Source organism: Tachyglossus aculeatus, chromosome 21 (genome assembly GCF_015852505.1).
Source record: "Tachyglossus aculeatus isolate mTacAcu1 chromosome 21, mTacAcu1.pri, whole genome shotgun sequence".
Classification (NCBI taxonomy): domain Eukaryota; kingdom Metazoa; phylum Chordata; class Mammalia; order Monotremata; family Tachyglossidae; genus Tachyglossus; species Tachyglossus aculeatus.
The window spans coordinates 24,831,412-24,845,593 of NC_052086.1; the positions used below are offsets into that span (position 1 = coordinate 24,831,412).

At 42.1% G+C, this 14,182-nt stretch overlaps 1 protein-coding gene across 1 annotated transcript in view; it reads left to right on the forward strand.

Annotated features, from left to right (window-relative positions):
- Nucleotides 1-14,182, forward strand: part of KNTC1 (kinetochore associated 1) — a 113,116-nt gene that overhangs the window by 62,343 nt on the left and 36,591 nt on the right. The window contains exons 37-43 of the mRNA XM_038762895.1: nt 638-776; nt 923-979; nt 1,333-1,496; nt 3,644-3,748; nt 4,848-4,976; nt 6,993-7,109; nt 11,165-11,274. Coding sequence (XP_038618823.1) covers nt 638-776; nt 923-979; nt 1,333-1,496; nt 3,644-3,748; nt 4,848-4,976; nt 6,993-7,109; nt 11,165-11,274 — 821 coding nt within the window. The remainder of the gene's footprint in view (nt 1-637; nt 777-922; nt 980-1,332; nt 1,497-3,643; nt 3,749-4,847; nt 4,977-6,992; nt 7,110-11,164; nt 11,275-14,182) is intronic.

Below are 14,182 nucleotides of genomic sequence, written 5' to 3' on the forward strand. Positions count from 1 at the left end.
CTCCAGAAGGCTCTCAAGTGTTGGGATGTAAAGGACGACTTTGAAATCGCCTGCAAAGGGATTCGAGGAGTTTCTTTTATGGAAACACGAGGGTTTCAGACTGGAGTAGGGGACGCAACAAATCAGATCTTAGATAAGTGGGGCAGTGAAATGGAGCGCTTGGGAAAGTATAACCGAAAAGGGAGATGTGACCCCTGCCTTCAAGGAGCTTTCAGTCTACAGAGGGAGGCCCACGTTCTCATAGATGGGGTGGAGGAAATAGTAGAGTATAAGAATATTTATATAAGTATTGAGGGGTTGGGGCGCGTACCAAACTGCTTAAGGGGTACGCAACCAAATGCATAGTTGACTCAGAGAGGAGGGCAGTTAGGTACAGATGTTTGCCAGAATTCTAGAAGAAATACAAGATTCCCCTTTACCTTACTATGTTTTGAACGAATAAGCTCTAGTTTGTGCATGAATTAGAAGGTCTTTAGGAGAGCATTTATGTGCACCGTGTTATAAGCCCCCTGAGGACAAGAATCATGTCTTCCAACCCTATTGTACTCTCTCAACTACCTAGCATAGTGCTCTGCGCAGAGTGAACACTCCTTGAATGCCGTTGATTCGGTTACGTATTTTTACTGCTTTGCTCTAGACTTCTTTTGGAGCAGATAAAGATCCTTATGAAGAGTGGATGTACAATGACTTCTTTAGCGAAGATGGGATTGTTCTTGAAACCCAGTTGGTGCTACCAGTTATCTATGAGCTGATTTCGTCTCTGGTTCTCGTTACTGGTAAATTTCAATTTTAATTCTCGGTGGTTGTCTTTGTCTGGTAGGGAAGAAAATTTTTCTGATGGATGTATACGAAAAAGAAAGGCATTAAGGCCTTTTTTTTATCATGAAGAGAGACACTCAATTTAAACTGATGTCTTTTGCAGAAAGGAATATGCAGCCTCTGGACTCTGCAAGCTTGCCATACTGTCCATTTAATAAAGGTATTTTGAAGATGATTACTGCCCCAAATTGTTACACTTTCAAAGGTTCATTTGGTGCTGACTGTTATACTTTTTATGGAGACTTAAAATGTATTTTCTAGGTTATTTTTATGTCTAAGAAGTAGGTTGCAAACTTTGGTTTGGCTTCCAAGTAAATGTAGACCCCACCACACCCCATTCTAATGGAGTGACAGAAACGTTGCCATTAAATAATTCTCACCCTGGAATTCCGTAGATATTATAAACTAATAAACAATACCTTGATCGTTCAAGTACAGCGACCTCTCCCTGTCTTTAAAATTGGTTTTGAAACTGAACATTTTTACCTATTAAAGTGTTTTGTCCTTTCATAGGCGAAAATCTTCTGTTGCCGGTCATTAGTCCCATTTCCACTCTGCTCCAGAACCTGCAGGAATGTAGCCAGTGGGGGCTAGCCCTGGGGCTGGTGGTAGTTTCCCTCGGCAGCTGTCTTCAGCACGGAGTGTCCAACAGCATGAGCAGACACTTGAGTGAAAAGGTAAAGTAGGAGGACAACAGAGAAAGAATCTGGACAATTGTGAAGATTAAAGCTTTTCTGCAAGGGGAATTTTTGGATGACTTTATCATTTGGTCATTTCCCCCTTTTAGACTGTGAGCCCACTGTTGGGTCGGGACTGTCCCTATATGTTGCCAACTTGTACTTCCCAAGCGCTTAGTCCAGTGCTCTGCACACAGTAAGCGCTCAATAAATACGATTGATTGGTTTGGTGTTTCACAAGCGGGAGAAATTGCATTCTTGGTAGCCGTCAGGCATTAATTATGGTGGACTAGGGCATGTGATGTGATGTTTCTGTAGTTCATTCACTCAATCGTATTTATTGAGCACTTACTGTGTGCAGAGTGCTGTACTTAGCGCTTGGGAAGTCCAAGCTGGCAACATATAGAGACGGTTCCTACCCGACAACGGGCTCACAGTCTAGAAGACTAGTCTAGTAGAAGACTGTGTCTAGTAGTTGGCAGTTTAGGAGTCAAACGACTGTTGCCGTCTTATCCATTTAAACCGGAGATAAGTAGAAATAGCACGTATCATTGTTTTGTTGGGATGGGAAAAGTGGGATAACGAGCTTCTTTGTTGAGTTGATCCCTCAGAGGATTTTTAATTTCTACTACCTCTTATTGAATATATGCATTTGAAGTGTCACTACTTTCTGAATCTGTCCTGGACTATAAAGGAATTATTTTTTGTAGGGTGAGAGTCTGCTGGCTAGACCTATCACTAGAGTGGCAGGCCTAACCTGGCAACCCCCAAAAAGAGAGACACACACATACCACACACATACCCCCGCCACATAGATGTGTATATTTATATATATGTATGTATGTGTGTATATATATATATATATACATATATATATATATCCCTGCTTCAGCACAACCCCTACTCCAAAGAAGAGAATGTTTTGACCAGGCTGCTCACTCCCTCTCATTAGCCATCTTCTTCCCTCCAGCCTCTTTGGAACTGGATGGGTGAGAGATCTGGAGACTGACATTTTCTTGGACAAAGATGAAACTTTTATTATAACACTGAGGGGCCAAAACAGGCAATAGCGGCACTTTAATTAATGGAAACAATGGCACCATCAAGTTGATTCTGCCAGAGGGAGAACACAGCTAGTAGTCAGTGCTCTAATACTGACTTTAGGAAGCAGTGCAGCCTAGTGGAAAGAGCGCGGGCCTGGGGGTCAGAGGGTGTGGGTTCTAATCCTGGCTCTGCCACATGCCTGCTGTGTGCCTTGGGCAAGCCACTTCACTTTTCTGTGCCTCAGTTACCTCCTCTGTAAAGTGGGGATTAAGATTGTGAGCCCCATGTGGGACGGACGGTGTCCAACCTGATGATCTTGTGTCTACCCCAGTGCTTAGAACAGTGCTTGACCCATAGTAAGCATTTAACAAATACCATTATTATTATTAACAATAGTAATAACACAAAGTTGCAGTCTTGAAGAAATTGGCATTAAGGAAAGTTCACAATTTACAATGATCCCGTGTCTCTGTGCATATGCAGATGCATTTCTGTGCCCTGTTCTGTGCACACACCCCACATTTTTGGAAAAGACTTTCTTTAATTTCTGCTGTTGTCTCCAAGACAACTGAAGTATAATGAGTTTTTAAAGATTAGATTTTTGCCTTGTTGCCAAAATGTTGCCAATTTGTACTTCCCAAGCGCTTAGTACAGTGCTCTGCACATAGTAAGCGCTCAATAAATATGATTGATGATGATGATGCCTTAAGGTTTTTGTTGTTTTGTCCAAAGACAGGGCAGTACAACAGCCATGGCAAGACCCTAGCTCATAGGTAGCTTTAGGGGAGCAGATGTATTCCTACATTTCCAATTTTCCTCCATTAACTTAAGTGGAAAGGAGTAGGGTTATAGGGGAAGGTGCTTGTAGCCTCCGATGTATTTTAACCTCTGGCTGGCTAGAGGGACATTTGTGCGTGTACTTCTAGCGTTCCCTCTTAGAGCTAATGTTGGAGCTTAGTACAGTGCTCTTCATGCAGTAAGTGCTCAATAAATACCATTGATTTATTGTTGGATCTAGTATTAGGTAAAGTGAAGGTTTTTTCAACCATGTCTGTACTTTTGTTGTGTATATAGTGACTTCCCTTTTAATTCCTTTTCGTAAGCTTTACGAGGAAGAAATGCTGACTCACATGAAAAGTATTCTGACTGCCATGAAAGAAAAAGCCAATACTTTTATCCAAGAAAATGCTTCAGCATTGTTACATAAAGTGAGTATTTTGTTTAAAATGCTCTGTTATCTCTGTTGTTCACTCTTTATCAATCACCTGGGCCTACTGTAGGGTTGTTGTTCTTTTTTTCTGGACTTTAAAAGATTTCAACCTCAATGCCTTTTGACTTGACTGAAGTCTCTTCTTAGCTCTGCTCTTTGTTCAGGGGGAAGAGCATGGCTCTCGGAATCACGAGGAGACCTGGCTCTGGTCTTGGCTCAATCAATCAATCAATCAATCGTATTTATTGAGCGCTTACTGTGTGCAGAGCACTGTACTAAGCGCTTGGGAAGTACAAGTTGGAAACATATGGAGACAGTCCCTACCCAACAGTAGGCTCACAGCTCCCCATGTAGGGTTTAATGTTTGCTGGGCTGTGGCATCAGTGGTGAAGTTTATGACTGATAATAATAATAATAATAATGATGGCATTTGTTAAGTGCTTACTGTGTGCAGAGCACTGTACTAAGCGCTTGGGAAGTACAAGTTGGCAACATATAGAGATAGTCCCTACCCAACAGTGGGCTCACAGCTCCCCATGTAGGGTTTAATGTTTGCTGGGCTGTGGCATCAGTGGTGAAGTTTATGACTGATAATAATAATAATAATAATGATGGCATTTGTTAAGTGCTTACTATGTGCTGAGCACTGTTCTAAGCACTGGATGAACCACCTAGGTTGCTCCACGAGAAGACAAAAACGTACCTCCTGTGTGACCTTGGGCAAGTCACTCCACTTTGCTGTGCCTCAGTTTCCTCATCTGTGTTTAAAGTCTGGTGGATTTTTCCACGGCATAGAATTGTCTTGTTGTAACAACTTTTTTCAGCTTTTATAAAACACTTTAAAATCACGTTGGTTTGTTTTTTAGCCAGCAAAATTCATTGAAATCTCTGCGTTTGAATGAGTTTACAGTAGAAACATTTTTTTCATAATTGAGAATATTGGTTTTTAACTTCAGCATCCTTAACTGAGTGTAGGGATTAGTAGTTCCTTTTGGTTTTCTTTCTAAAGAGCATGCCCCGTACTCCGTACTTGAACTTAGCTGCCCGTATGTTTATCACGTGCCAAATTTTTCGTTTTATTGTATTATTTCCTTTAGGTATTTAATTGTCGTCTGGTGGATCATGACCTGGCCCTGGGTTACTGCACTCTTTTGCCTAAGGAAATTGTCTTTGCAAAGCTGTGGAAGGTCATAAGCAACTCCTGGCAGAACTACAATAAAATTTTGGTATGCCTGAGAAACCAGATCTTTAGTCACACATAGCTTGTTAAAGACTTTCATGATGTTACCAAGTCAGGGTGCTTCTTCTAGTTAGTCCGCATTTGGCCGGCTCGATCAATGTTTTTAACAACCCTCTCTCCATTTCTGACACCTTTTTCAAATATGCCCTCCTCAAATTAATAATGAAGTTCCAGAAGCTCCATACCGCTTCTCTCAAATCTGTGGAGATCACACTCCCCAGGATAGAAGAACCTCTCTCTGTATATTATAGTTGATGAGGAAATTGCTCAGAGAGTTTTCAAAGCCTTTAAACACAAACTATGGGGCTCAGCATGGCCTGGTGGATAGAGTACAGACCTGGGCATCAAAGGACCTGGGTTCTAATCCTGGCTCCGCCACTTGTCTGCTGTGTGACCTTGAGCAAGTCACTTGGCTTCTCTGTGCCTCAGTTACCTTGTCTGTAAAATGAGGATTAGGACTTTGAGCCCAATGTGGGACAAGGTCTGTATCCACCCAATCAGCTTGTATCTACCAATTAGCTTGTAGCTATCCCAGTGCTTAGTCTAGTGCTTGGCACATAATAAGTGCTTAATAATAGTAATGATGGCATTTGTTAAGTGCTTACTATGTGCAAAGCATTGTTCTAAGCACAATTCAACTATAAGCCCAAGTGAAGAAACTACAGAGCATACTGCCCAACGGTTGCATTCCAAGCTCCTGGCTAAGGCTGCCGAAATCATTCCTCTGCTGAAGAGCACGAAAGATTTGGTCATCAGCCTTAGTGGAATATTACATAAGGTGAATAATCCCCAAATACAGAAATTCATATGTCATTGAAATACTTTCGCTAGTTTTCATATCCCCTCAGAAGTTAGATTTGAAATACAATAATGTCTGTCATTGTTTCAAATAGTGGATTTTTGTGCATCCTTGTCTCAAAGGGAGCATTATCAAAGTAAATTTAAATAATACATTTTAAAAATTCCTTGTCTTTGGAATTATAAATTCTAAGAAATGGTTAGATTTAAAAACTTATCTAAATCCCTCTATTTGTGTACTGTATTTTTAATATACAAGGTGATCAGGTTGTCCCACGTGGGGCTTACGGTCTTAATCCCCACTTTACAGATGAGGTACCTGAGGCACAGAGAAGTTATATGACTTGCCCAAAGTCACCCAGCTGATCACTGGCGGAGCTGGGATTAGAGCCCATGACCTCTGACTCCCAAGCCCGGGCTCTTTCCACTGAGCCAACAAATACCACTCATTATAATTATTATTATTCTGAAAGGACGGTCCAAATTAAATCAAAAGTCTATACTCAGCGGTCAATCCTCTTCTCTGAGCTATGGTTACCGTATGGCTGCTGTACTGAAAAATGACTTAATCTACATGAGATTCCTGCACACCTTTGCAGCGATTGGCAGGAGAAGGCTCTACATACTGGAATACTGGAATGATGCAACAATGTTGGAGTCAGATCTTTAAATTCGTTGTAATTATGTTGCCAACTTGTACTTCCCAAGCGCTTAGTACAGTGCTCTGCACACAGTAAGCGCTCAATAAGTACAATTGATTGATTGATCGATCTTCACTGGGTTGAGCATTTAGTTTCCAGAAGCAATGTGTGCTAGGGGAGTGTTTGCCAATCAGTCGACCATCTGGAAAGTATTTGCTGCCAACTAGAAATTTGGGCCCCGGGGGTGTTTTCTGAGGGCAGGAAGGATGACCCGTGATTAATTTGAGTGATTAAGGAGAGGGGGCAATGGAGGAAAGCAGGTTCCTTAGAAATAGAGAAACCCACAGACAGTATCGACAGCCAAAGAGGCCCTCTCCGCAAATCAGCCTTAGCGCATGTTTTCCTGGCCTCAAACTAATCATTCTGTCGCTCAGCAGGAAAATGCGTTGTGGGAATTCCCACACGATCTCCTAAATCAGTAGACATGGTTAGGTTTTTGTGGAAGAAGCTTTGTTTTGGAAGCTGAAGGTGAGCTAATCCATTTTTTTTGTTCTTGGTTTTAGGCAGTAGCTTTGGTTGGAGCCCAGCTTGCCCGTCTCTATGGAGAAGAAGAAATAAAGCTTAAGTTTCAGGAATTAATTATTGACGCTCACTGGGGTATCCGGCTTGGTAAATTTGGTGTGAGTTTATTATAATATGCTATAATAGGTATCGAGTAATAAGTTAAAAGAAGTGTCTATTGATTGATTTTATCTATTGATAAGTATTTTATCTATATAGATTTTATTTTATCTACTGATAAAATAAATATCAATCCGTAGTGTAGAGCATCCACTGTATTCAGAGCATTGTACTAAGTGCTTAGGAATTTCATTATGAGATATACTGGCTATTTAGTCGCTCAGCCACCCTACAAGGGCACTTAGTACAGCGCTCTGCCTACAATAAGCACTCAAGTAATAAGTTAAAATAAGTGTCTATTGATTGATTTTATCTATTGATAAGTATTTTATCTACTTTATATCGATTTTATTTTATCTACTGATAAAATAAATATCAATCCGTAGTATAGAGCACCCACTGTATTCAGAGCATTGTACTAAGTGCTTAGGAATTTCATTATGAGATATACTGGCTATTTAGTCGCTCAGCCACCCTACAAGGGCACTTAGTACAGCGCTCTGCCTACAATAAGCACTCAAGCAATAAGTTAAAATAAGTGTCTATTGATTGATTTTATCTATTGATAAGTATTTTATCTACTTTATATCGATTTTATTTTATCTATTGATAAAATAAATATCAATCCGTAGTATAGAACACCCACTGTATTCAGAGCATTGTACTAAGTGCTTAGGAATTTCATTATGAGATATACTGGCTATTTAGTTGCTCAGCCACCCTACAAGGGCACTTAGTACAGCACTCTGCCTACAATAAGCACTCGAGTAAGAAGTTAAAATAAGTGTCTATTGATTGATTTTATCTATTGATAAGTATTTTATCTACTTTATATCGATTTTATTTTATCTATTGATAAAATAAATATCAATCCGTAGTATAGAACACCCACTGTATTCAGAGCATTGTACTAAGTGCTTAGGAATTTCATTAAGAGATATACTGGCTATTTAGTTGCTTAGCCACCCTACAAGGGCACTTAGTACAGCGCTCTGCCTGCAAGTCTCTAGATGTTGCCAACTTGGGCTTCCCAAGCGCTTAGTCCAGTGCTCTGCACATAGTAAGCGCTCAATAAATACGACTCCATCCCCCCCATCTTACCTCCTTCCCTTCCCCACAGCACCTGTATATATGTATATATGTTTGTACATATTTATTACTCTATTTATTTATTTGTCTTACTTGTACATATCTATTCTATTTATTCTATTTTGTCAGTTGGTTTGGTTTTGTTCTCTGTCTCCCCCTTCTAGGCTGTGAGCCCACTGTTGGGTAGGGACTGTCTCTATATGTTGCCAATTTGTACTTCCCAAGCACTTAGTACAGTGCTCTGCACACAGTAAGCGCTCAATAAATACGATTGATGATGATTGATGATAAGCACTCAAATACAATTGAATGATAGACCAAAGGATAGTCTTCCCTGCTGGGAAGCAGCATGGCATAATGGATAGAGCCATGGGCCTGGGAATCAGATGTTCATGGGCTCTAATCCCAGCTCTGCCACTTATCTGCTGTGTGATTTTGGGCGTCACTTCACTTCTCTGGGCCTCATTTACCTCATCTGTAAAATGGGGGTTGAGACTGTGAGCCCCACATGGGACATGGACTGTGTCCAACCTGATTTGCTTGTAATAATAATAATGATGGTGTTTGTTAAGCGCTTACTATGTGCCAAGCACTTTTCTAGCGCTGGAATAGATACAAGGTTAATAGGTTGTCCCACTTGGGGCTCACAGTCTTAATCCCCATTTTCCAGATGAGGTAACTGAGGCCCAGAGAAGTGAAGTGACTTGCCCAAAGTCACACAGCTGACAAGTGGCAGAGCCGGGATTAGAACCCATGACCTCTGACTCCCAAGCCCGGGCTCTTTCCACTAAGCCACACTGGTACAGTAAGGTACAAAGGTACAGTGCCTTGGCACATTGCAATTGCTTAACAAATACCAGAATTATTATTATTATTATGATATTAGAGAAGCAGCATGGCTCAGTGGAAAGAGCACGGGCTATTTTACTTGTACCTATCTATTCTATTTATTTTATTTTGTTAGTATGTTTGGTTTTGTTCTCTGTCTCCCCCTTCTAGACTGTGAGCCCGCTGTTGGGTAGGGACCGTCTCTATATGTTGCCAGCTTGTACTTCCCAAGCGCTTAGTACAGTGCTCTGCACACAGCAAGCGCTCAATAAATACGATTGATTGATTGGGAGTCAGAGGTCATGGGTTCTAATCCCAACTCCGCCACTTGTCAGCCGGGTGACTCTGGGCAAGTCACTTCTCTGTGCCTCAGTTCCCTCATCTGGAAAATGGGGATGAAGACTGTAAGCCCCATGTGGGACAACCTGATAACCTTGTATTCCACCCCCCCCCCACCAGCATTTAGAACAGTGCTTGGCACATAGTAAGTGCTTTACAATTGCCATTATTATATATATATATATGAGAAGCAGCGTGGCTCAGTGGAAAGAGCCCAGGCTTTGGAGTCAGAGGTCACGGGTTCAAATCCCGGCTCCACCAATTGTCAGCTGTGTGACTTTGGGCGAGTCACTTCACTTCTCTGGGCCTCAGTTCCCTCATCTGTAAAATGGGGATTAAGATTGTGAGCCTCACGAGGGACAACCTGATCACTTTGTAACCTCCCCAGCGCTTAGAACAGTGCTTTGCACATAGTAAGCGCTTAATAAATGCCATTATTATTATAATATATATAATATATATATATTATTTATATAATATAAATATTATATTTATAGTCTGTTGGTGTGCAGTGTGGCCTGAATTATGGGCCTTACACGTACTCATAGGTGAATTTCACAGCGTGTATATGAAGTTGCAACTTGAAAGTGACGTTCACATTTTCCTTCACTCCTAGTGAATATTCCATAGAGAGTGCATGTAGACTGATGGTCCTGAGCATTAGCGTTGGGTTTTACTTCTCAAGAAAGAAAAAAATAATCATCCGCTTCTTTCTTGGGTCAGAGTCCTTCTGAATTCATTTTTTTTTTCAAGTCTACATATATGCAAGTGTTAGTAGGGCAAGTCACTTAACTTCTCTGGGCCTCAGTGACCTCATCTGTAAAATGGGGATTAAGACTGTGAGCCCCCTCGTGGGACAACCTGATCACCTTGTATCCTCCCCGGCGCTTAGAACAGTGCTTTGCACATAGTAAGCGCTTAATAAATGCCATCATTATTATTATTATTATTATAAACTCCTGCTATATGAGTTCTTATTTTCATCTGATCAGTATTTGTAAGGGTAAAGATATAAGCCCTGTGTATCTGGAGGCTTTTTTTCTGACAACCTCGCCCAGATCCTCTCTGATTCTAGACTGTGAGCCCACTGTTGGGTAGGGACCGTCTCTATGTGTTGCCGACTTGTACTTCCCAAGCGCTTAGTACAGTGCTCTGCACACAGTAAGCGCTCAATAAATACGATTGATTGATTGATTTTGTAGGTCCCAGTTTCACAGATCTAGAGATCTGGAGAAGCAGCGTGATCGTAGTGGATAGAACTCGGGCCTAGGAATCAGAAAGTCATGGCTTCTAACCCCTGCTCCGCCACTTGTCCGCTGTGTGACCTTGGGCGAGTCACTTAACTTCTCTGTGCCTCAGTTACCGCATCTGTAAAATGGGGATTGAGACTGTGAGCCCCACGTGGGCCGGGGACTGTGTCCGTCCTAATTTGCTTGTATCCACCCCGACATTTAGTACAGTGCCTGGCACATAATAAGTGTTTAACAAATACCATAAATTTGAGGACTGTAGCAGAAATGTAGCTAGGGGTTTGACAGTTAAAGAATTTTGAAATACATTTTTGAGGGGATGGAACAATAAATATAATTAGTGAAAACCAGGAGAGGGAACACTGTAAATAATGTGTGAAGGAGTATCAATCAATCAATCAATTGTATTTATTGAGCGCCTGCTGTGTGCAGAGCACTGGACTAAGCGCTTGGGAGTATAACTAATTATTTTCCTGCTTGGAGCATGCATTTGAAACCATGCATCAGTAGCATCCTGAAAACTTCTGTTACTTGTTTTGTGTTTGTAGATTTCTTTCCAGCCGGTTTTTAGGACGTGTTCACCACGGAAGAAAGAACTTATTAAGACCCTCGTGGAGAATCCAGATACCGACACTCATCTCATCCTGGAGTATTGCAGGTAAAATACCTTTTTAGCTCTCATCAATCAATCTATCAGTCGTATTTATTGAGCACTTACTGTGTGCAGAGCGCTGCACTATCGTGACATACTTTTATTCATACTTTTAGACTGTGAGCCCACTGTTGGGTAGGGACTGTCTCTATATGTTGCCAATTTGTACTTCCCAAGCGCTTAGTACAGTGCTCTACACATAGTAAGCGCTCAATAAATACGATTGATGATGATTCCATTCTCAGAGGTCCAAAACAGGTGATGTGTTTTCTATGTTTGTAAAATATAGTAGCATTTTAGGTATTTGTACTTCTTTAATCAGTGTCCACATATGTGCCTTTTAGGGGGTGAACTTGAATCCTTGACGTGGTTTCTGTCTGTGAACCCATGTCTTTTTCAGCCGCAGCATCCTTCTGCTTCTTAGATGTGCTTTTTAGGAAATGCGTTTTGATGATGATGATGATGGCATTTATTAAGTGCTTACTATGTGCAAAGCACTGTTCTAAGCGCTGGGGAGGTTACAAGGGGATCAGGTTGTCCCACGGGGGGCTCCCAGTCTTAATCCCCATTTTACAGATGAGGGAACTGAGGCCCAGAGAAGTTAAGTGACTTGCCCGAGGTCACACAGCAGACGTGGCGGAGCCGGGATTCGAACCCCTGACCTCTGACTCCAATGCCCGGGCTCTTTCCACTGAGCCACGCTGCTTCTCTAATAATAATAATAATAATGGCATTTATTAAGCGCTTACTATGTGCAAGGCACTGTTCTAAGCGCTGGGGAGGTTAGGGCACTGCGTGGCTCAGAGGAAAGAGCACGGGCTTCGGAGGCAGGGGTCATGGGTTCACATCCCGGCTCTGCCAATTGCCAGCTGTATGACTTTGGGCAAGTCACTTAACTTCTCTGTGCCTCAGTTTCCTCACCTGCAAAATGGGGATTAAGACTGTGAGCCAACCCGTGGGACCACCTGAACTCCTTGTAACCTGCCCAGCGCTTAGAACAGTGCTTTGCACATAGTAAGCGCTTAATAAACGTCATTATCAGCACTTAGAACAGTGCTTTGCACACAGCAAGCGCTTAACAAATGACATTATTATTATTACAAGGTGATCAAGCTGTCTCACGGAGGGGGGCTCACAGTCTTAATCCCCATTTTACAGATGAGGGAGCTGAGGCACAGAGAAGTTAAGTGACTTGCCCAAAGCCACACAGCTGTCGACAGTTGGCAGAGTCGGGATTTGAACCCACGACCTCTGACTCCAAAGCCCGGGCTCTTTCCACTAAGCCATGCTGCTCCTCTGTTTTGGTTACATCCCCTGACGTCAGCGCTATGAGGATCGGAAATAGGGTGCTGATAATTATGTTGCATTGTGCTTAGTACGTCCTCTGTACTTAGTAAGCGCTCAATAAATACCACTAATTGTTGGATACATTCCTTGCTTTGTTGCAAGTAGCTCTCTGATTTTCAGAGTCATTCTCTTCAAACCAGTCTTAATGATGTTTTCTTCGAGCAAGAATTCGGTCTTAAAGGCAGACTGTTACAGGGAATCTTAGAAAGGCAGCCAATTTTTAGCCACAGTAGTAGGAATTCCTTGCCCTACTGAGGTTCTTTGGGAATTTAATCCAGTTATCTAGGCGGTAAGGAGTTTTCCTTAAATAACAGGGCTTTCATCATCATCAATCGTATTTATTGAGTGCTTACTGTGTGCAGAGCACTGTACTAAGCACTTGGGAAGTACAAATTGGCACCATATAGAGACAGTCCCTACCCAACAGTGGGCTCACAGTCTAAAAGGGGGAGACAGAGAACAAAACCAAACATACTAACAAAATAAAATAAATAGAATAGATATGTACAAGTCAGATAAATAAATAAATAGAGTAATAAATCTGTACAAACATATATCCATATATACAGGTGCTGTGGGGAAGGGAAGGAGGTAAGATGGGGGGGATGGAGAGGGGGGCGAGGGGGAGAGGAAGGAAGGGGCTTAGTCTGGGAAGGCCTCCTGGAGGAGGAAAATAATAATGATGGCATTTATTAAGCGATTACTATGTGCAAAGCACTATTCTAAGCACTGGGGAGGTGACAAGGTGATCAGGTTGTCCCACGGGGGGCTCACAGTCTTCATCCCCATTTTCCAGATGAGGGAACTGAGGCCCAGAGAAGTGAAGTGACTTGCCCAAAGTCACCCAGCTGACAACTGGCGGAGCCGGGGTTTGAACCCATGACCTCCGACTCCAAAGCCCGGGCTCTTTCCACTGAGCCACGCTGCTTCTCAAATTGTATTCAAAAATACAATTTCCACATTACAAGAGAATTAGGTAGAAGCAGCAGGATGGAGTGGATAGATCACAGGGCTGCGAGTCAGAAGGTCATGGGTTCTGATTTTGGCTCCACTACTTGTCGGCTCAGTGACCTTGGACAAGTCACTTCGCTTCTTGGGGGCCTCAGTTACCTCATCTGTAAAATGGGGGTTGAAGACTGCAAGTCCCCTGGGACAGGGACTGTGTCCAACCTGATTAGCTTGCATCTACCCCAGTGCTTGGCACATAGTAAGTGCTTAACAAATACCGCAATTATTAGTATTAGGTATAGCTTACTGGTCAAGACTTTAATGAAGTCATCACTGCAGTTAATCAGTTGTATTTGTTGAGCGGTTACCATATGTGGGACACTGTACTAAGTGCTTGGAAAAGTACAGTACGATAGAGTTGGTAAGCATGATCCCTTCCCAAAAGGGGTTTACAATAAATTACAGATAGGGGAAATAGCGAATACGATGGATTTGCATATAAATGCCGTGGAGCTGAATATCAACGTCCTTAGGGGGTACACAGTCAATTATACTGTCAATTATACCCTTCTAGATTGTGAGCCCGTTGTTGGGTAGGGACCGTCTCTATATGTTGCCA